The sequence below is a fragment of the Lissotriton vulgaris genome, chromosome 6 (genome assembly GCF_964263255.1).
Source record: "Lissotriton vulgaris chromosome 6, aLisVul1.2, whole genome shotgun sequence".
NCBI classification, from domain to species: domain Eukaryota; kingdom Metazoa; phylum Chordata; class Amphibia; order Caudata; family Salamandridae; genus Lissotriton; species Lissotriton vulgaris.
Genome location: NC_141694.1, coordinates 1496481440 through 1496504542, shown reverse-complemented (window position 1 = coordinate 1496504542; position 23103 = coordinate 1496481440). Strand labels below are relative to the sequence as shown.

The 23103-nt window shown below is 45.2% G+C and overlaps 1 protein-coding gene across 5 annotated transcripts in view; it reads left to right on the top strand.

Annotated features, from left to right (window-relative positions):
* Positions 1 to 23103, top strand: part of MTIF2 (mitochondrial translational initiation factor 2) — a 370558-nt gene that overhangs the window by 94572 nt on the left and 252883 nt on the right. For all 5 annotated transcript variants that reach the window (XM_086927656.1, XM_086927658.1, XM_086927655.1 and 2 more), the window contains one exon: positions 20604 to 20780. In XM_086927656.1, the coding sequence (XP_086783782.1) occupies positions 20604 to 20780 (177 nt within the window). The remainder of the gene's footprint in view (positions 1 to 20603; positions 20781 to 23103) is intronic.

The following is a 23103-nucleotide window of genomic DNA, read 5'->3' as shown; positions in this document are numbered from 1 at the left end:
TCTGCACTCACTACTCTGCACTCTGCACTCACTACTCTGCACTCTGCACTCACTACTCTGCACTCTGCACTCACTACTCTGCACTCACTACTCTGCACTCACTACTCTGCACTCACTACTCTGCACTCACTACTCTGCACTCACTACTCTGCACTCACTACTCTGCACTCACTACTCTGCACTCTGCACTCACTACTCTGCACTCTGCACTCACTACTCTGCACTCTGCACTCACTACTCTACACTCTGCACTCACTACTCTGCACTCTGCACTCACTACTCTGCACTCACTACTCTGCACTCACTACTCTGCACTCACTACTCTGCACTCACTACTCTGCACTCACTACTCTGCACTCACTACTCTGCACTCACTACTCTGCACTCACTACTCTGCACTCACTACTCTGCACTCACTACTCTGCACTCTGCACTCACTACTCTGCACTCTGCACTCACTACTCTGCACTCTGCACTCACTACTCTGCACTCTGCACTCACTACTCTGCACTCTGCACTCACTACTCTGCACTCACTACTCTGCACTCACTACTCTGCACTCACTACTCTGCACTCACTACTCTGCACTCACTACTCTGCACTCACTACTCTGCACTCACTACTCTGCACTCACTACTCTGCACTCACTACTCTGCACTCACTACTCTGCACTCTGCACTCACTACTCTGCACTCACTACTCTGCACTCACTACTCTGCACTCTGCACTCACTACTCTGCACTCTGCACTCACTACTCTGCACTCACTACTCTGCACTCACTACTCTGCACTCACTACTCTGCACTCACTACTCTGCACGCACTACTCTGCACTCACTACTCTGCACTCACTACTCTGCACTCACTACTCTGCACTCACTACTCTGCACTCACTACTCTGCACTCACTACTCTGCACTCACTACTCTGCACTCTGCACTCACTACTCTGCACTCACTACTCTGCACTCTGCACTCACTACTCTGCACTCACTACTCTGCACTCACTACTCTGCACTCACTACTCTGCACTCACTACTCTGCACTCACTACTCTGCACTCACTACTCTGCACGCACTACTCTGCACTCTGCACGCACTACTCTGCACTCACTACTCTGCACTCACTACTCTGCACTCACTACTCTGCACTCACTACTCTGCACTCACTACTCTGCACTCTGCACTCACTACTCTGCACTCTGCACTCACTACTCTGCACTCTGCACTCACTACTCTGCACTCACTACTCTGCACTCACTACTCTGCACTCACTACTCTGCACTCACTACTCTGCACTCTGCACTCACTACTCTGCACTCTGCACTCACTACTCTGCACTCTGCACTCACTACTCTGCACTCTGCACTCACTACTCTGCACTCACTACTCTGCACTCACTACTCTGCACTCTGCACTCACTACTCTGCACTCTGCACTCACTACTCTGCACTCACTACTCTGCACTCACTACTCTGCACTCACTACTCTGCACTCACTACTCTGCACTCACTACTCTGCACTCACTACTCTGTACTCACTACTCTGCACTCTGCACTCACTACTCTGCACTCTGCACTCACTACTCTGCACTCTGCACTCACTACTCTGCACTCACTACTCTGCACTCACTACTCTGCACTCTGCACGCACTACTCTGCACGCACTACTCTGCACGCACTACTCTGCACGCACTACTCTGCACTCACTACTCTGCACTCACTACTCTGCACTCACTACTCTGCACTCACTACTCTGCACTCACTACTCTGCACTCACTACTCTGCACTCACTACTCTGCACTCACTACTCTGCACTCTGCACTCACTACTCTGCACTCACTACTCTGCACTCACTACTCTGCACTCACTACTCTGCACTCACTACTCTGCACTCACTACTCTGCACTCACTACTCTGCACTCACTACTCTGCACTCTGCACTCACTACTCTGCACTCTGCACTCACTACTCTGCACTCTGCACTCACTACTCTGCACTCACTACTCTGCACTCTGCACTCACTACTCTGCACTCTGCACTCACTACTCTGCACTCTGCACTCACTACTCTGCACTCTGCACTCACTACTCTGCACTCACTACTCTGCACTCACTACTCTGCACTCACTACTCTGCATTACCACTCTGCACTCACTACTCTGCACTCACTACTCTGCACTCACTACTCTGCACTCACTACTCTGCACTCACTACTCTGCACTCACTACTCTGCACTCACTACTCTGCACTCACTACTCTACACTCACTGCTCTGCACTCACTGCTCTGGTCTCACTGCTCTGCACTCACTGCTCTGCACTCACTACTCTGCACTCACTACTCTGCATTACCACTCTGCACTCACTACTCACTACTCTGCATTACCAGTTGGCTTAAGTTCACTTAAGTTATTAAAGATGAGCAAACAGGAAAGGAAATACCTAGGTACTTCTCATGGTGGCAGCGTGGTGGGGACGCTTGATCAGTTTATTCTTAGGGGACCTCTGTACCGAGCATCTGTTGTCTCTGGTCCAGTTATTAAATAGGAGATCTTCCCTAGGGACTATAGCTACAGCTCGCTCGCCAGCTCATCAAGATGTAATCATTATTATACCATCGACTAATATTGAGGTTGGCGTTGAAGTTCCATATCCCCTTGGAACACTAGAGGATTCCCCAAAATCGCCACTGACCCAAAGTAACATTACAGCCAGCGTCTCTACACGTGCATCTGCCACATCCCCAAATAAAAAAACCTCTACCAAATGATTAACTCTGGAACCGGCAGTAAAAAGGAAGCGGGGAGGAGGACCACAAAGGCCTTGTAGAGCCTTGTAGAGCAAAAGTGGCAAGGTCGAACAAAACCCGTGACAGTGTCTCACCCGAGGAGGGCAGTCCTATAATTAATGCCGATTTGGTTGATGGTGATACCAATTATGCAGCGGGAAATGGTATTAACTCGAACTGTGATTTAGAACAGTGGAAGACATTTGAGAGTATTTTAACTACCTTGCTATCTTCTATTACACAAAAACTAACCAAGATAGAGGAATGTTTGGACAATTACGAATCTCTGGTGAGGTCAAGGTTTGTTGTAAAAAGGGATAACATCTGCAATACACACACACTTGGATCGACAAGCTTTTATACCCAACGAGCTGCAAGCGAAACCTAACGTGGGGCGGGACTGAGAAAACGAAACCTATCGTGGGGCGGGACTTCCGTTTTGTGAAGCCCGCGCCCACGGAGTGCCTGGAGGAGCACCGAGGGAGAGCCCCGCGGTCGGAGGGCCTTTGACCGGTGAGCGGAGCGGGGGGGGGGGGGGGGGGGGGAGAGAATGCCTGGATGTCTGCGTGTCCGGAGGGCCTTTGACCGGTGAGCGGGGCGGGGGGGGGGGGGGGGAGAGAGAATGCCTGTATGTCTGCGTGTGTGTGTGTGCGCGACGGCGGAGGGGTGGGGGGGGGGGGTGCCACGGCGGAGGGGAGGGGTGCGACAACGGAGGGGTGGGGGGGGATGCTCGGTGCACGTGTGTGTGTGTGTGTGTGTGTATGCATGCGACGCCGGGGGGGTGGGTTCGCTGTATGTGTGGGTGCGTGCGTGCATGAGCGCTCGTGTGTGTCTGTCGCTGTTTCTGCGCATGCGCGTGTGGTGTAGCTGCTTCCCAGGAGACAGCAGCTGAGCGCGTTCGCGAGCGCGTGGCCAGCGGAAATCGCCTCCTTGAAGAGGCAATGCGCGTGACCAAGGCTGTCTCCTGGGAAGCATAGTCCCTGACATAAGATCTCGGCGGAGACGCGCTTACGCGCGTCTTTTAGCCGAGACCTAAAAAGGTGATAGGATGGACCCTGCCTGTTACCGCCCGATTTCACTGATCGATAACACGCTAAAGGTCCTTGGAAGGGTAATTTTTAAAAGGATTAGGAACTGGGCTGAGGATAATAATAGTAGTAGTAGTAATAGCTTTATTCGATAAAAACATATCATAAAAGCATTTACACAGCTTTTAAAAAAACATTTTTAACAACAATCATAAACATAAAAACATTTCATATCCAGAACAGCTTATTGGGTGGGTGGGCTCGTTCACTGGATTAACAGTTTTCGTGCGGTTCTTAGGCGCCAAGCCCAACCCAAAAATTTTGCAATGCAAGTGGAAAAGAAGGGTCTAGCATCTGTACGTAGAATACGCAGGGCTTCCAAGTGAGAGCGAGTTCCCAGACTTCTGCAAAGGGGCTTCAACCACCTACGTCTCAGGGCTACATTCGAACAACATGTGGGACATAGACTCTACCCTTAGATCACAAAAGGGGCAATAGGGTACAGTTTGAGCGGGCGGTTTCCAAGTGGACGTGAACTCACATAATGGAAGCACCCCCAACCTGAACTTGATATACAGTGCTCTGTCCCTTGAGCTCTGAATGGTGTCTAGATAAGGTTCCCTTAACGGTAACTCTTTGGCTGACAAAAACAGGGCTACAGATTTACAATGGTTTGTGCTTCGGGCCCTCTCGCTGTCTACCCATGCCCAATAGACCTTCTTTAGCTGATGTTTCGTGGGTGCAGATTTGTTGGACCAAGCCTCCCCTAGGCCTAATTTGTAGAGCAGCTTTTTGACCTCCCTAAGCCGGATGATTTTATGAGAACCCGGTAATGACAAAATATCGTTCAAAGCATCTGCGTAACTACTTAATTCCTGCACATTCCAGATTCTGGACCATAGCAGGAGTGGGCGTAGTTTCGCTTGGTCACAAATTGCCCGGGTACCTGCATCTAACAGCAATGGGATTGTTGGCGTGCTGTGGGGCAAACCCATTAGGTCTTTATGAAAGTTGTTCTCAAGATGGGCCAGAGTGTCAACTCTTTGGGTGCCCCACAGCTCAGCACCGTAAAGTGCCGCGCTTACAACCCTAGCCCTGTAGATATCTATGGGAGCGCCAATAGGTTTTGATGATGACGCTCGTTGCTCCTTGAGCAGCGCACCTGCCACCCTTTTGTGTGTAAGAAAAACTTTTTGATGGTGTGCCTTCCAGCTCATAGTGTCACTGATGCGTATACCCAGGTAGTCGAATTCTTTCACGCGATCAAGTGGGACAGAATCTAGGACCGGGGGATAAACAGATTTTTTTGGCGGGTTGAGGACTAAAAACTTAGTTTTGCCTATATTTATGGCCAAACCCCTTTCATTACAAAAGGTTTGAAAGCTGGAAAGCAGCGATTGGATACCCATCGGCGATTTTGAAATTAGAAGGGTATCGTCCGCGAACAGAAGCGTTGGGATCTTCCTTCCAGCCAGGGTGGGTGCATCTGATGGTTGTTGTAAAAGATGCTCCACCACTCCGTTAATATAAAGAGAAAACAGAGTGGGGGCAAGCACACACCCCTGGCGGACGCCTCTGTCGACGGGGATACGAGGTGTTTTCTCTCCCTGTGCACCCCATCTAATTTGGGCAAAATTCCTTTCGTGGAATTTTACAAGCAGCGACAGTAAATAGGGGGGGAGGCCTAACCCATCGAGGACGTTCCATAGAAGCGCGCGTGGTACCAGGTCGAAGGCAGTCCGCAGGTCAATGAAGACTAAATACAGACTGCCCCCTCCCAGCACCACCACCTTCCAATAGATCATTAGAAGGCGGAACGTCTGCTCGATTGTGCCTGTTCCTGTTCTGAAGCCCGCTTGGAGATCTGACAGGATGTGATTTTCGTCTGCCCACTCCATGATCCTGCCCAATACCACCTTCCCTGCTACCTTTTGAGAAGAATCTAATAAACATATTGGACGGTAGTTCGCTGGGTCGTCCCTAGAGCCTTTTTTAAAAATAGGTACGACCTCAGCGCCCCTCCATGAGTCAGGAAAGACTCCACCCAACATCACTTCATTCAAAAGCGAGGCAATTAATCTACTCCAAGGAGATGGATAATTCTTGATTAGGTCTCCTGGGATTCCGTCAGGACCCGCTGCTTTGTTCGAGACAATGCATTGGATTGCTCTTTCTACTTCTAGGTTGGTAAATAGGCCATCATAGCACGGGAAGTTGGTTGTAAGACCCATAGGTGGGCAAGCTACCTGGACTGGGCCTGAGGGAGCAGAGTACAGTTGTGAAAAGTGGTCGAACCATGCACCCCCTATAATGTTACAAGTTAGCTGCTGGTCAATGGGCTTTTCCCTGGATCTTAATAGGTCCCAAAACCTCTTAGCATCCTTCCTAGTGCTGGCCTCTACTAGATCTCCCCAAAAATTAGAATCATAAATCTGCTTAGCTTCAATTATGGTTTTTTTGTAGAATTTTCTGGCAGCCCTGATAGCAACTGCGTCTTTGGACTTTAATGCCGCAACAAGTTCCTTCTTAGCCTCACGACATTTTGGAGTATACCACTTGTCTGACTGTTTGGGCAATGATTTCGAAAGACCCCTTCGAGTGGTTTGGGGAACAGTAAATAAGTCACTCAGCGCCAGTACAGTCTTAGTGAATAGAGGTAGGATCTTGTTATCGGTTTGGCTTAAGGTGATCATCCGGGGCTCCACCTCTTCCAAAATTGTCCCGGCTTGGGCCATCCTTGTATCATCGGCTAAAACTTTTGCCCGCTTTAAGCGCCTGCTACAATTTGTGGGGACTAATTCATGGGAGGATTTCCACTTATGGCTGGTTAGGCCTTGCCTTCCAGCCTGCCAAGGAGATGAAATAGATAGCGATAAGGGGTTGTGGTCGCTATCACCCGATACTATAACCTCCATATCTAGGTGATGTTGCCAGAGGTTGTAGTTGAGCATGATATAATCAATCCTAGACGTGTGGTCTTGTCTGTTATAGGTGTGAGCGCCCATATGGCCAGATTTGGATCGGCCATTTGTCGGTCGCAAATTATGCTCCATGCACAGGGCGTTGATCTCTATTGCATTTTGCGACCATTTGGGAATCGGGTCAAGATTCAGAATGGGAATACCTCTCCTGGTGTCCTCCTCAAAAGTGTCCAAGATGTCTTCGCTGGCCAAGGGCTCAAAACAGCAATTGAAATCCCCTACAAGCATTATATGGGAATCTGCATCGCAGACAGCCAGGTTATGGTTTAGACCTGTAGATGGTAGGTGAGATGCACCGCCTTTGGCACCCCTCAGGTAGATGTTAAGGACTTCCATACTTCTTCCCCCTTTGTGTGTTATCGTTAGCCACTGAAGATCCGAGGATTGGGTGTTTCTTTCTTTTACCCTGAGGCCCAGAGCAATACTAATCCATATAATAAGGCCGCCTGACGGGCGACCTTTGGACCCTTGTTCCTGGACTGCGGGGATAAAAAAGGTGGAGAATCCCACTCGGTTTCTTGGCTCCAAACACCAAGTTTCCTGAAACAGGCAGATGTGAAAGGGTTCCACGAAGTCGTTCCATTCGGGGATGTCAAAGTTACGACCAAGACCAGCCACATTCCAAGATAGAATTTTTAAGACAGAGTCAGCTGATGGAGAGACCTTGGTGGGATCAATAGGCTTGGGCATAGAAGGAACAGTCGCACCCACAGGTTTTGAAGACCTCACAAGTGGCTCGATTTGCTGGAGACTCGAGGTCACATAGGGGGCAAGGCAAACAGGATCCGACTGTTCAAAAGAAGTAGGTGCAGGGGGGGTTACACAGAGAGGGTTTGGCCAATCTTCCCTGTCACTATTTGCTATTATATCCGAAGACGTAGCCACCCCATCAACCCTTGCGTTGTTGGTTCGTCCTACTCGGCTTGATACGGATTCAGGGGCAGGACAATCGATGGAATAATGCCTTTGGAAAGTTAAGAATTCCCTTCGGGGTTGCTTGGCTGCTTGCACAGAGAGTCAATCCACCTCCTCTAAACCACCAAATCTATTATAGGTAGAGAGCCCATTCCAATGTAGCAGGGTCTCCCTGTGGCCCCAGGACTTATTTGGCCGTTGGTGGTGCTGGACCAATGTCCAATTGTCCCCCTGGTTACAGCTTGGTCGGGGAGGATAGAAAAAGGATAGTAGCTTGGGTTTGACTAAAGAGTCATCATTACTGGGCCAGCTACAAATGTGGTGCGCCGTGTGTGGATCTTCGAAGGTCACTACTATGCAGTCCCCCGGACTGGATTTCAGCGTTGGCCCTACCCAGGGAGTTCTGCGAACCATCAATACCCTACTTCTTCTGCCATTGGGGATGGGTCTGCTGACATTTAACCAGTGCATTATTTTATTTTTAAGTGACCAGTGATTTTCAGATTGGCCATTACCTAACGTTGGAACACCCGTCAAGACAACGACATAGTCGTTTGCCTCTGGGGGAAGGTCAATGTAGCCACCTCTAAAGTTGTCTTTAGCTGGAGGGACCTGGGTTTCACTAGGAGTCGGTCTAATTGATGTTTCGTGTTTAGGATGTTGCAAGTTACGTGTGGAGCCTCGTGGAGAAGCCTTTGGTTTAACGCGAGCTTGCTCCACCGTGACTGTCCTAGGTTTGGGAACAGGTTTTATTATAGATGGTACTGAAGAGGAAGCTAGATTGATTTGGGGTGCGGTAGGTTGTGGCATTGGGTCAGCTGCAATAATGCCCTGGTTTTCCAGACTTTTTAACCCAAGAGTGGCCAGCGCGATAATGCTCTTCTGCATTTCTAACAAGTTATTTTCTATCCTTGATAGTCTTAGGTCCAGAGGTGACAAAAGTTTTTTAAGTGTGTCCCAAACCACCTCAATAAATTCTTTGTTATTGGTTAGCCCATTTACTTCAGGATCCTCGCTTGCTGTGGTATTAGGGAGGGGAATAGATGGATTTTTTTTCCTGACCCTCACTACATAACTGGGTTTTAGGGGTGAACTCAGCTCCAGCATTAGATGCTGTGATGTTATTCGTGGGCAGATCTTTTGGAACAGCAATTTTCGCTTTCTTACGGAAATAAGCTGAGCGAGAATTGCGTTTCCTCTTTGGTTGTTTGCCACTGGAGATATTGCAAGACAGATTCGGGAGGGATACAATGGGAGCAGGGATGTGCACACTAAGAGGTGTCGATGAAGTCTCCTCATCCTTACTTCCTGAGGCAGGTTGGGGAATAGCCGGGGTCGGTGAGTGGTGGACATCTACCTGGGCGACTATGCAATGTGGGCGAGCTGGGCGCTCAGGGGTAACAGAAGTGGCTATGTGGCCTAGGGAGGATTTCTTGGAAAGTGCAATTACTTGGGACACTCTTCTTGAGGCATTTAGTTCTAGCGAGACCCGGGCTTGAAGCTTAGATATTTCGTCGTCTATGGCTATGTTAGTGCGAGTTATAAAATCATCCATGGGGCCACTGATTAGTGACCCACGTTTAGAAGACTTGCTACGGGTTACCCTTGGATCCATAGCAGTGTGGCACTGTGACGAAGATGGGTCTGTTTCCCCTCGGGTGATAATTTAGCTACCAAAAATATTGAGCCAAGAGGGGTGGGCCAGTCCAGTCCTCTCTGTCCTCGAACGGCCTCAAACGGCCCGCTCTTTGCCCGGTCTTAGCCCCGGGCGCTCCCGCGCGCTCCCGCGCAGCGTCTCTCTCTGATATTTATGGGCCAAGACCAATGGGGCGTGTTGTAAGAAGGTGGGGGCGGGGTGTTCAGGGAGAGCGGGGCCAGGTGACTCAGCCTCGCGCTCGCAGCCCTGAAGCCTCGCACGCCCCCACAGAGCAGCCAGGCATGAGGAAATATAAATTCTATGGTCAAGTTGTGTTCCCTAGCGTGTACCCCACCGTCTCCATGTACCAGCTTAAAGTGCATGTAACTTCCCTCCTGTGCCAGCTATGAAGACGCAAATACATTTGCGTCCAACGTTAACATGTCCTCTTTCAGACCCACCCTGAATGGGTTGAATAGTCCGTTCCTAAGTATGCTATGCCAACGTCTTTTTGTAGTGTACCTTACACGTTTTTCAGCTCTGGCAAAGTAGGCCCTGAATTTCTGCCATCGAGCCTTTTTTCTGGCTTCTGACTCTGAAAGCCTCAGCCCAGGCTGCCTCTGTACCCGTGAACTCTGACTTACTCCCAGCGCGGCTCACCGCGCTTAGCTCAGCCTGCTGCCTGCCAAGACTGACTACAACCTTCAAATTATCTGTTCCGCTCCTCGAAAATACATTCCTGCCTACTAGTTTAAGTAAACATTCCCCAGCTGCAGAGCCAAAGGGCCGGCCTGTCTCCATGCAAGTAATTCATAGCCTCTGTTACCATGCTCCCCTGGAAGGCCCATGCCCCCACGCTTCTCATGCAGACACTCAGGCGCTTATACACGCACTCATAGTCAGTATAGAATAGCTTCTGCCCCAGAGACCTTTTCCGTTCAGATAATATGGTTCCCAAACATCAGATATCAGATATGATAGAAGTACGAGTTGATCTGACATGCCAGACTTCTGTCTCTTTCCGTCAGTGTAAATGTCAAGCCCCCTGCACCCTCCAGTTTCAGGTCAATCACACGTCATGCAGCTGCGCGCGCATCCATGCCTCCGATTTCTGCTGACATTGCAACATTTCTGTTTAGTGCCACCCCCATGTGACACCTACCTGTGACGTTTCTAGCACACACCTCTAGTTCACGCCTAGTCCACGCCTTCTGATTACGTACTAGTAACACGTGGATGCTGTTATCTTGTCTTCTCTCAGCTGTTACGCCTCCTATATTGGTTTCTATGGTGTAAATTAAGTATATAAGCTATGTATTGTCAATAAAATATTGCTCTATCCCTTCCTGGACCCTGTGTGGTGCCAGGAACCTGATATCCAGTTCCGGAACGATTCCTTTTCAAGGAATAAAACCCCTAAGAACTCTAACACCACGGACTCTGTTTCTTTCTTTCCGATTGAGTTATTATTGATTAAGTACTTACCTGCATAGAAATTAAGACGGTAAATTATATATTTACAACAGGCAGGAGACCACGAACTGGTGGTGAAGGTAGGGTAAATCCGCAGCGGGACCCGCGGAGCGGGTTCCGCAAGTCGTAGCTTTTAAGCAGCCCTTGCAAACAAACAGCGCCGACCAGGTCCATCAGGCAAACAGCGTCCCACGAGGGAAGAGTCCAGGTGCCTTTTAGAGTGTAGGAAGGTGGGGGCGGGGCGTTCAGGGAGAGCGGGGCCAGGTGACTCAGCCTCGCGCTCGCAGCCCTGAAGCCTCGCACGCCCCCACAGAGCAGCCAGGCAGGAGACCACGAACTGGTGGTGAAGGTAGGGTGAATCCGCAGCGGGACCCGCGGAGCGGGTTCCGCAAGTCGTAGCTTTTAAGCAGCCCTTGCAAACAAACAGCGCCGACCAGGTCCAGCAGGCAAACAGCGTCCCACGAGGGAAGAGTCCAGGTGCCTTTTAGAGTGTAGGAAGGTGGGGGCGGGGCGTTCAGGGAGAGCGGGGCCAGGTGACTCAGCCTCGCGCTCGCAGCCCTGAAGCCTCGCACGCCCCCACAGAGCAGCCAGGCAGGAGACCACGAACTGGTGGTGAAGGTAGGGTGAATCCGCAGCGGGACCCGCGGAGCGGGTTCCGCAAGTCGTAGCTTTTAAGCAGCCCTTGCAAACAAACAGCGCCGACCAGGTCCAGCAGGCAAACAGCAGGATAATAATGTTTTACATTGCAGTCAACTAGGATTTAGAAGTCATGTGGGCACCATTGAACAATGTCTTAATTTGAATTTGATCATGGCCAAGTATATTATTGTAAAAAAGTCCCCGCTTTACCTGGGATTCATGGATTTGAGTTCTGCATTTGATTTTGTTAACCGTTCTAGTTTGTGGTCACTTTTGCTTAATTATGGTTTGGATGACTCTCTGGGATATTTTCTTTCTTATTTACATAGGGATTTAAAGGCCAGAGTGCGTATTAATAATGAGGGCGAAGTATCCAATGACATTCTTATTAGCAGAGGAGTTAGACAGGGCTGCGTACTCGCCCCACTGCTTTTTACTCTATATATTAACGGGTTGAGCAGCACTTTGAGCAAGATCACCAAGGATGTACCAATCATAAATGGCTCCCCCATTACTGCTCTGCTTTATGCGGATGACGCAGTATTAATGGGGCGTACACCTAATGCTTTACGTATTTTAATCACTGGGTTTGTTGCTTTTATGTCTGATTTGAGTTTAAATACTAATTTTTAAAAATCATTTATTATGAACTGTGGACCAAAAAAATATAACATTACCTCAATTAAATCAGGTGACAACACTTTAAAATGCACTAGCACTTTCCCTTATCTAGGGTTGTTATTCTCTAACACAGGCTCATTGCAGCCACATGCTGCCTATGCTGCCTATGCGAGAAATAAAATTGGCAAGTCAATTAATTCAATTTTATCTCTCCGGCAACTCAAACAGGCTGATGTCACCACCCCTCTGCTAAACATTTATCGTACTCAATGTCAACCAACGGGGACTTATGGAGCAGAAGTGTGGGGTTACTGTAATAGCACGCCTATTCAGTTGGAGGAAAATAGATTTTGTAGGAGGGTGCTGGGGGGGGGGAGTCCCTTGTGCCCCTACATTTATCTGTCACAATGAGCTTAAGCTGCCATACATTGAGGATTTTATTAGATCTAGGCCCGCTCTTTTTTGGATAAAAATATGGTTAAACCCAGCGGCATCCCTAACATGCAGCATAATATCTGACTGCTTACTGTGCGGAAGATCCCATCATGTACCTTGGTTAAATGCCGTTGAGAATAGCCTCCTGAGCGTGGGACAGGGCTCTTTGTTTAGCTCCCCCAACACCATTGTTCATGCTCACAAGAACATTGTCAAACGGGCATTGCTTGACTTGTATAAGGAGGAATGGATGAGATCTGAATTTGCTAAATCTGCTGTTATTAAATATTTGCCCTATGCTGATTCCGGCAATGATAACTTAAACAAGCCCTGTAGATATCTGTCAATTTCGATAGGAAGATGGAACCGGAGTCTTTTGTTCCGATTCCGGGACGGAAGCATTGTCAATCTATTAAGCTTCCCCCTCGGCTATAATAAAAATATAGAACAGCTGGACTGTCCCTGCTCTGAAGGTGGGAAACAAAGTTTGTTACATTATTTTTTCTTTTGTGGTTATTATAAACTGTATACCCGCCAATATTTAATGCCGGTCCTCCGCAAATACGACCAAAGGGATTTTACCCTGGCATTGAGAATTCTGCAAATGCTGTTAACAGATGAGGTGATATGTACTGTAAGCTGCTTTCTAAAAGCCTGTGTGAGATCAAGGGCAAGCATGGAACATGCCTGATGGACTACAGTATTTTGTTACCGAACGCACATTGCACTTTATTATTATGATATATTTTGCACATAGACCTTACCGTATGCTTGGCTGGATGTAAATGGCTATCTTAGGGAGAATATAAACTGAAACCTGTGATCAAAAGCATCAGTACATTAAGACCCTTTTGTATCATGTACTTTGCACTTTATGCTATATATGCTGCTTTAAACCTTATTGGTAAAGCTTTGTTTTTATCTAACATTTTTAAAACATATGTTTTTATGTGCTTTTTTTAATGCGTTTCAAACTGTATGTACTTTTATGGATGTACCAAATTCCGAATAAAGATCATTTGACTTGACTTTTTGTATTTTTGTGCATTATTTTTAGGTCAAAATCTTAGAAATTGCTTAGACCGGGGGTTTCCTATATCCAATAAGAGTTCATTGTAAAATTTGACCTGAGATGAATTATTTATGGTCTGTCTTTTTTTTATTTTTTTTATTTTAGAGAGAATTTTTTTTCTGTTATTATGTTTATGCTAGAATATTTGGTGCATAAAACCTTGTTCTTGGTGGTTTCTTTTGCGTGGATCGCATATTGCTTACAAACTGTGATGATACTAAAGGACTTCAATAATTTTTTTTTTCTTTCAAAACAAAAAAAAAAGTTCATTCGAAATCCCTGGCTTACAGTATTGATTCGGTGGGGGTGTGCAGAAGGAAGCGATCCTATTTTTGATCGGGGATCAATTTGACATTTTTAGGTCGAGCCTGGGTAGCGCATGCGCTGCTCTGCGGAATGCTGTATTGAAGTATGGAATGGAAACCCCACCCCTCTCCGCCCATATTTGTCATTGGCTTGTGTCATTGCCCTTTGTAATTGCTGGCTTCTGATTCGTTATTAGGCTTGTTGGTCCTGCCTTAGTACCGCCTTGTCTTCATTTGTAACCTCCCATGAGGACTGGCCCTTTTACTTAATTTGTTACACAGTACGTCTTTCGTAGTCTGTAAGCACTATTTTCTTTAATTAGTTTCTCCTACTTCAGGCACAACATGCTATACTGCAACATTCAGCGCCCCATGCGTGCTTTCACTTTTAGAGCAGCCTGGGACAATAGTGGCCGCTTCTTTGAATATGGGTCGCATTTACAAGAGTTTGAGGTTTCATTGTAAATGAAAATGCCTTTTATTTATGTGTTAATTAGCAAAATAGATAAAAGACATTGTCATTTACAATGTCAATAGCTTAAACTCTCGCAAATGCGAGACCTATTGCTTTGCAAATGCATATTATATTGGGGGTTGGGTTTGTACAAATTAATTGTCTCCACTGCATAGGCATTATACTGTTTGAAACTGTTTTGAGAATAAAGTTAATGTTTCAAGTAATGAGAAGATTTTATGTGTCTAACATTATGCTCTGACTTGTAGCAATCCATAATTAAAGAACGGGCAATACATTTTATGTTAACCATATTGATGTCCTTTTATGCTGCCTTTATTGGGGCTCCCTTTGTTGCTGGAGAAACAGTAGTGCCAAAAGTTGGCAGAGTGGGACAGCACAGTAGCTGTGCCCCAGGTGGCAAAGGGTTATTTTTTCAAAAACCTTTACTGACACAATCCATCATTTTGGACTCTTTGAGTCTGTGGAATTCACATAGATGCTCTGACAGTATAAGACTATTAGAAACCCACAGAACAGTCTTACCACACAATATGTAGATACCCACAGAGCAGTCATACTACATAGACATATTGGAACTATGAGCTGTCCACCTAGCTCTTAAACTGCTTTTACTATTCGTCAGATCAGACTATTTTTTGATTTTGACTAACAACAACAATTTGTTATTTAACCAACAAGAGCGAGGGGGCTTATCGACAAAACCTCTGGTGATCTAGAGTTGACAACTCATTGACCATTTAACACTGAGATAGACAATGTAAGCAGGCTTCTGCACGAAGAGCACACATGTATTTAAACAATGAGGGGCTTTCAGAGGCCTTGATGCATTGGGAAAACAAGATATGGACATATTTATCACAGCAATAACCATGAACTGCTGAGATCTAGCCCCAAGATTCCTACCAAGTCGAAGTGAAATGCACTACAAATAAATGGTCAGAAAAACTGCTACATTATTTTACACAAACTTTACTAAATCTAAAAGAAATTTTAAAACTGAAACAACACAAAACCAGTGCGATTCTGGTACTCCAGACTGCCCACACACATCGCGGCCCCTCCGCTAAGACAGAGGAGCATCACCCCCCCCCCAACACGGAAGGAAAGGTAAAATAAAACAGCACTCGTTGTATTTTTCGTTTCTTGACAAGTTTTTGGGTGGGGCATGATAGTGACAGGCACTGGTAGTGCACTCTCATCACTGCGCATGAGGTTTGGACGGCCTTCTCAGCCCGGCCAAACCATCATGCGCAGTGAAAGCTCTCTCCAGCCCAGCAACACAGCTGGTTTGGACGGAGCAGGCTCAGACTCCGTCTGTCCTGGATCGTGAATTTAGGGCACTCATGCCAAGCCTGAACCTGCTCACACTCTGGGAGTCTGTGCCTTCCTGAATAGGTGAAGAAGAATGCGACAGGGATGGCTGCAGGTACGTTTTTCTGTTATTTTTTTCATTTCTCCCCCAGTGACCCCTAGTGCCCCTTTTTCCCTCCTGCCCGCTCCTCCAGCATACCGGCCGCTCCTGGCCACTCCATCTCATATGCCTGGAACATTGATGGAGGATACCATTGAGGCATTATCTACTATCCAGGATATCAGGCCAGATGCTCGATCACAGCCTTCCATCGTTGCCCTTAAATATGTTGCTCCTGAGTAAATTGAACCTCCCTTGAGATTATCAGCCTGATTCATCATTGGGAGGTTTTGCGAGTCTGAAATAGCGAATCATAAGGAATTGCTATTCCAGACTCGCAAAACGGGATTCATGTAGGAATAGCAACATTTTTTGCGATTCCTACAGATTTCTTATTTGCGATTAGCAAATTGCTAGTCGCAAATAAGGAATAACTCCCCATTCATTCCTATGGGCCAAAAGGCCCATAGGAATGAATGGGGAGTATTCCTTATTTGCGATTAGCAATTAGCTAATCGCAAATAAGATAGCGATTTAAAGGGTACCAGGGGTCCAGAGGACACCCTGTAGCACCCCTTAAATGCTAATTCAAACAGGTGTTGCGCACACACATGTCCAAAGGACATGTGTGTGTGCAACATGCAACTCAGAAAAATGCTTTTAAAAGCATTTTTCTGAGTTTTCGCTATTTACCACAAGGTTTGCCCTCGCGGTAAATAGCGGCCCGAAATTGCGATTTCGCAATTTGAAAATGGATGATGAATTGCATTTAAGGAATCTCAAATAGAGATTCCTTAAATGTAATTCCTCTCAAATTTGCGAATTCGCTATTACCGAGTTTTGCATTTGGGATGATGAATCCCAAATGCAAAAATTGCACTGGCAAAGGACCAGATTCTCTCAATCTGGCCCTTTGCGAGCGCAATTACCTTTAATGAATCAGGCTGTATATGCACATCATAAGAGTCAAAGTCCTGTTTCAAGAGAGCATAATATTCCTTCAAGTGGAAGAGATTCTCTATCTGCCACATCTAATTATCAGTTTCCTTCTACTAAAGTACATTTGGTTTGGTTGCTGCATATCACATAAGCCCTTCTTGTGCATCTTTTTTACAGTTCCATTGATTAAGCATCACCTAGAGCATCTCAGAGAGGTTTTCTCTCTACCTCTTCATTTATTAAATGTATTCTCACAATAATGACCCCGCATAGTCGGGTGGGCTGAGGTGTCTGCATTCTCCCAAGTGTTGCAATTACCACACAAAGCAAATGTAGCGTGATGGAGGCTCTGTTTTAGGGCCTCTATGTTCCTGATTTCTGGACAAACCTTATTCCTATTACAACACAAATGTTTTTAGTGTCAACAAAAGCAGGACCAGTTGAATATTCTTAAAAATGTACAGGAAGACCTCGCTCACCCCTGAGTGTCATGTTTCATCATCAGTCATCCTGAGCTCGTCAAAGATTCCTCTTATCGCAGGCGGAACCTCAGTTGTGCTGAGGGTACTCGCAGGGATAAGAGGTAAAGGCTCTAGCCAAAGAAAGAATTCTAAAAATCCTGATCACCTACCCAGAGAAACTATCCTCTTTAATAGTGGAGTGGTGAAGAGATGATTAAAACTTAGTTTGGGTGCAATAGGAGAATTGTATTGCTCCTGCATTCAACAGGTCAACATGCCCTCTCCATGGCCTATGTAGTACCGGGGCTTTCGTCAGGACCTGAATCCCTGTATTTTCCTATATGAAGTTCCGGACTTCAAGCATATACAACCAGGAATCACACATTCAATACCCTTATTATGTTTCAGCTAGTGAGTGAAGTATTCACTTTTCATTCGGTGTTTGTGAGGTCCCTCACTTTGGGAACTTCTGACCCCATGGAGGAGTAATCGATGGGAGCATTGTAGTCACTGAATGGGAGCAACGTGTCGCCCATGATGGATGCACAGCTTAATATACATTGCATTAACAAATGGCAATCCTCTTTCCATTTTTTCTTCCAAATGCTTTTATTTAATCTTTGTAATCCACATTCCTATGCTTGTCTTTGTAATCCACATTTAATCCAAAATGTCATCATTGTGATACAAGTCACAAGAGAGACTCTTACTTTCTCACCATTTTCTTAAAGATACAAAAGTGCTTATCCAAGCTTCATCCTGCACCCCGAGGGTGTACGTAAGTCTTAATCCACTAGCATGATTCTTAATTACCCAAGCATTTCGGGCCTTCCATTCGGCCCTTCGTCAGGGGTTAAATTTTTCTAAAATGCAAAGACACATGGTTTAGACTGTGTATGCCCCACTTTCCCTAGATATTATGTGCACCGTGCCATTCTTACAGTGCAATTACAGTGCAATTATCTTTTTTCAACCCAGCGGTCACGGAGCACCCACGAGAATAAATGTCAAAAGAGTAACGATTGAAAAAATAGTCACAAAAGAGAAAAACGTCACAAGAGAGACATTGGTAACATGAACACAGCATCGCTTGAAAATTTGGATTAGATGGAAAACATATGAAAGAGGACTAACGTTTAATACTAACTTGCTGAGAGTAAACATCGCAGTTCAGCAATGGAGATAAATCTGTTTGTAGCACACAATGTCCGGGAAGTCATACATATTAATCAACGTCTGTTTTATCATCTGAGGGAGGGCGGGGCAATGAATATCGGATATGTTTATAATGTAATTGACAAGAGGGGTATAGGTGCTGGGTGGCAAAAAAACTGGTTTAGTGCATTGTGGGTATGGTAGGAAACAGCAGAGGCGAGATGTAGAAAGTGAAGTAGGACAATGGAATGGATAATGTTATATGGGAAACAGGTGTGTTAGAGAGGTGGAGACAACAAGGAGGCACATGAAGTAGAAAGCCAAGGAGTTGGAAACTCTCGCAAGAGATGACGAAAAACTAAGAGTATTGACATGATGAAAGGTACGGAGCATGGAAGGGAGGCGCAGAGTCTTGTATAGTTTAAATAACTTGGCAGTTAGTTGGAGGGACAGAGATGTGTGGATAGGAGTACAGCTAAAAGAGAGGGATTACGGGTAAGGCATTAAACGCCACGCAGGTGGCAAACCGATTGAAAGAAGAATGATGTTTGCACTTGCAGGGAGGCTCAAGGGGAGACAGGCACAGATAAGAACATATATATCCGACTAGGGGTGAAGCAGCAACGATATTTATTGCGGGTAGACGCTGATTTTTGGGGGCGGATATGTGCATTTTTAATATCTAGGGAAAGTGGGGCATACACAGTCTAAACCATGTGTCTTTGCATTTTAGAAAAATTTAACCCCTGACGAAGGGCCGAATGGAAGGCCCGAAATGCATTGGGTAATTAAGAATCATGCTAGTGGATTAAGACTTACGTACACCCTCGGGGTGCAGGATGAAGCTTGGATAAGCACTTTTGTATCTTTACGAAAATGGCGAAAACGTAAGAGTCTCTCTTGTGACTTGTATCACAATGATGACATTTTGGATTAAATGTGGATTACAAAGACAAACAAAGGAATGTGGATTACAAAGATTAAATAAAAGCATTTGGAAGAAAAAATGTAAAGAGGATTGGCATTTGTTAATGCAATGTATATTAAGCTGTGCATCCATCATGGGCGACACGTTGCTCCGATTCAGTGCTGTATTGTATAACCGGCGTGGCTTAGGGTTGTCCGTTTTCAGGATTGCACGCATGAAATGAAGAATAGGTGTGCACCGTGCCATTCTTACAGAGCATTGTAGTCACACAATTGTCAAAGGTCTCTCCCTGCGTCTCAAACCTATATGATGTTTCTCCCTTAATAACCAATGAGCTGCGTAAGTTGAAACAGCTCTTTATAAGCTATGACTGTTCGTTTATTTGTATGGCATCTTTGAAACAATCCATCAAAAGATGAGTAGTATGTTGTCTAATTCCATGTTTTGCCAGCCTTACCAGCTTTTCCAGCAACTGTTGCTCTCATAACAATTTGACCATTTAAGAAATTTGTAATTTTGCAACTTGGAGGGTTTTACACACTATTATCAAACTTTGCTGTATTGAGACTGACACCAGGGTAGAATCTTTGGTGGCATTTTTTTATTGTAGGCCCTGTTTAGGTAAAACAACTCTGTCATATTTACTGTTTGTTTATTTGGTCCTTCCCACTTTCTTCTTCCGGCTTGCTATTCTGTTTGAGCAGCAAACAAAAACTCATAATGGGGAAGGAAAAGTTACTTTCTTGTAAATCTTCATTATAACTATTTTCTTTCATTTCATAAACTCCCCCCCCATCTCCTGTGAATTAAGGTACACAGAAAATTCAATGGAAGATAGGTTCTTGTTCAGTTTCTCAGAAAAATACAGCTTCTAGAAGTGCTTTTAAGAACTTGGTGAGGCTTCTTATTGTTAAAACCAATAGCAGTGCTGCCATTTCTACTTGTTTGCTGGTAAGTGAAGGTACAAAAAAGCAGGGAGGTCTGGGCCAAATGTAGTTTATAGCTTCTAAATTACAATTGGGGCCTGATGAAATGCGACTTCAAATATCCAATTATTTAGGCCTACTTTCTATGGAAAAATGCTTTGAAAAATAAAGATGTTGCAGTTTGAATAGTGATTTGGGACCCCCTTGCATGGACAGAGGCATTCTGCTGTTTATCAATTCAAAGAAAAGGCCTATTATGGAGAACTTGGATTACAAGTAAGTAATTTTTCTCAAGTAGCACCTTAATAATTTTTCTTGCTGTTGGAAGTGAGACAGCAAATGGGTAGTAAGATGACATGTATGCAGTCTGTCAACGTGCAATGAATATCTTAGTGTTTACTTTTTTTTTCTTTTCAGTTCATTTACCATCTGGGGAAAAACTCACGTTTTTAGATACACCGGGGCATGCTGCCTTTTCAGCTATACGCGCTAGAGGAGCACACGTTACGGACATTGTCATATTGGTGGTGGCTGCAGATGATGGGGTGATGAAGCAAACTGTGGAATCTATTCGACATGCCAAAGATGCAAAAGGTAATAAGATTCCATTTGTTTAACTGGTGTCATTAAATAACAGTTAAATTGGGTTTCTGAATAATGTTTGTTCTCTGATCCTTGTATGAATTGTAGGTATTTTTTGATTGAACAAAAGTCACACTACTGAATTTACAGATATATTCTTTTCAGAGAGAAACACATTTGCTCACATTCTTGCACGTATACACATATGCACAGAATGCAGCCTCTTTCAGTCAAATCATAAGGAACTTTAAATGGAGGGAATGGTCCCCCGGCACAGGGTTCAACTCTCAGAAGTCCCATCCACGACCAGTCCTTTCCCTATCCTGTCAACACTTCATAAAGGAGAATGGAAAGGCCAGAAAAGGATTATTTGACGCTGTACAGCTCTAAAGAAAGGGACCAAGACCATGGCATCCCTACAGCAAACATTTTCGCATACATATAGCTGAAAAGGGCCTCTCCCATTATTTGTATCACTCTTGGAAGGATTCCTGCTCTGGAAGTTTGATTGTGGCGCAGTCTCTTCCAGGAATAGAATAGAATGAACATCGGGATGCCAGCGAGGATGTTGATTTTCTTATCCTAGACATTTGCATGAGCTGTCTACCTTGGCCTTCTGTCTGGCCCTCTTTTCGCCCCACCAGTTAATGACGCACTTCACTCTTTTAAAATGAGATCTCACGTGTGGGTGACCATAAAGGAGGAGGGAAAAAGGTGTATCGTGTGAAGCACTTTAGACACACAATTTGCCATTAAAATTTGACAATTAATGTTTGGACAGGGGTGCCTGACACCAAGTGTAAATCTACCAATCCTGACATTTCTGAAAACTGCTGACCAATAGGTATACAGAGAGATCTCTCTTGCCAAATTGTTCAAACTGACCGTACCAATATCTACATTTTGTTAGACCGCAAAGTTCACTGTCAGTGGCAGAAGTCCTACTGTTCTGCTTTCCCACACTGATACGCACTCTGCACGGCAGAGGAACAGGCTCAAACCTGAATAGGTCAGCTGCTTTTCTGAGACAGTTGACTTGTGAAGTCTGCTGTAATTTCCTCTGGGGCGAACCTACCAACTCACAACATTAATAGGAAGTAGAGGTTTGTTGAATCCGTGGGTATATAATTTGCATATACTACACCCACTTCCCTTACTCAGATCAGATCAGAAAATCTTTATTCGGTTTTTCAAGCAGAAAAAAAACATAAAGGCACAATAACACAATTAATAAATAGTACACAGTAAAAACTTGATATACAATCATAAAATACTCAAGTGTTAAAATGTATATTAATAACAACAATCACTGTTGAACAGGTATAATAATAGCAGCATTTATGAACAATTAACTTTCCCTACTGTTTCTGAGTTTTAGAGCTGATTTTAGGAAACCGAAGAAAAATAAAGTGCTTACTTCCCTTACTTTGAATGCTGTTCAAATGTTAGTGTACTGCTAAAAGTGAGAGCTCTCAATGTGTGTAACACACTTTTCCTAGCATGTGTTGCTGTTGATACACACGCTCTTCTTAGTCCTGCAAAAAAACAGCGGGAGAGGGGAGGGGAAACCGAGCATACACCCTCCCAAACTGATTACTCAATACCAAAGGAGTACTCTAGGTGGAAACTTGAAGGCTAGAAAGATCTATCTATTCCGATACATAAGAAATGCCCTGTTCTTAGGACGAAATACCTCACCCACCAAGGGTATAATTCTTAATTATATGGCTTCTCCTCAGATTGGTCTGATTTGTGTACCAATATGGGCTAAAGCCCTTTCAATGGGAGGGCTGTGCATTCTGTGTGTTACAATGTGGGGAAGATATCTTAATCTCAAAGACAGACCGGAAAGAAAAAAGACACCAGAACTACCTACTGGTAGACTCCGTTTTATTCCTGTTTCCATTGTGTAATAAAAAAAACTGGGCAATCATTAAACCCTGTGAGCAAGTCAATATGTTTCTGCCCATCGAAATTGCCTACAGAGAGGTCAAGAGACATTCATCAGGACCAATAATCCCCTTTCTGGAAAATTATATTAGTATTTGTGATTATAGGCTCAAAGTAATATTATTCCTGACCAGACATAAAACCAGGGTGGGTAAGGCCTGCATTGTCCCCAGGAATCCTTTAGAGGACGGAATGATATAGAGACAACATGGTTCTGTTATCACATTTATGGAGTTACCTGGGGATTAATGTGGTGACTTCCCATTTTGTCTCACTGCACACTCAAATTACTCATGAATTCCAGTTTCTCCCCACATGTGAAAAAGCAGTTTATCCAATAAAGCCATGCCCATACCCTAATTACAGGTGATGATGCCTCTCTACA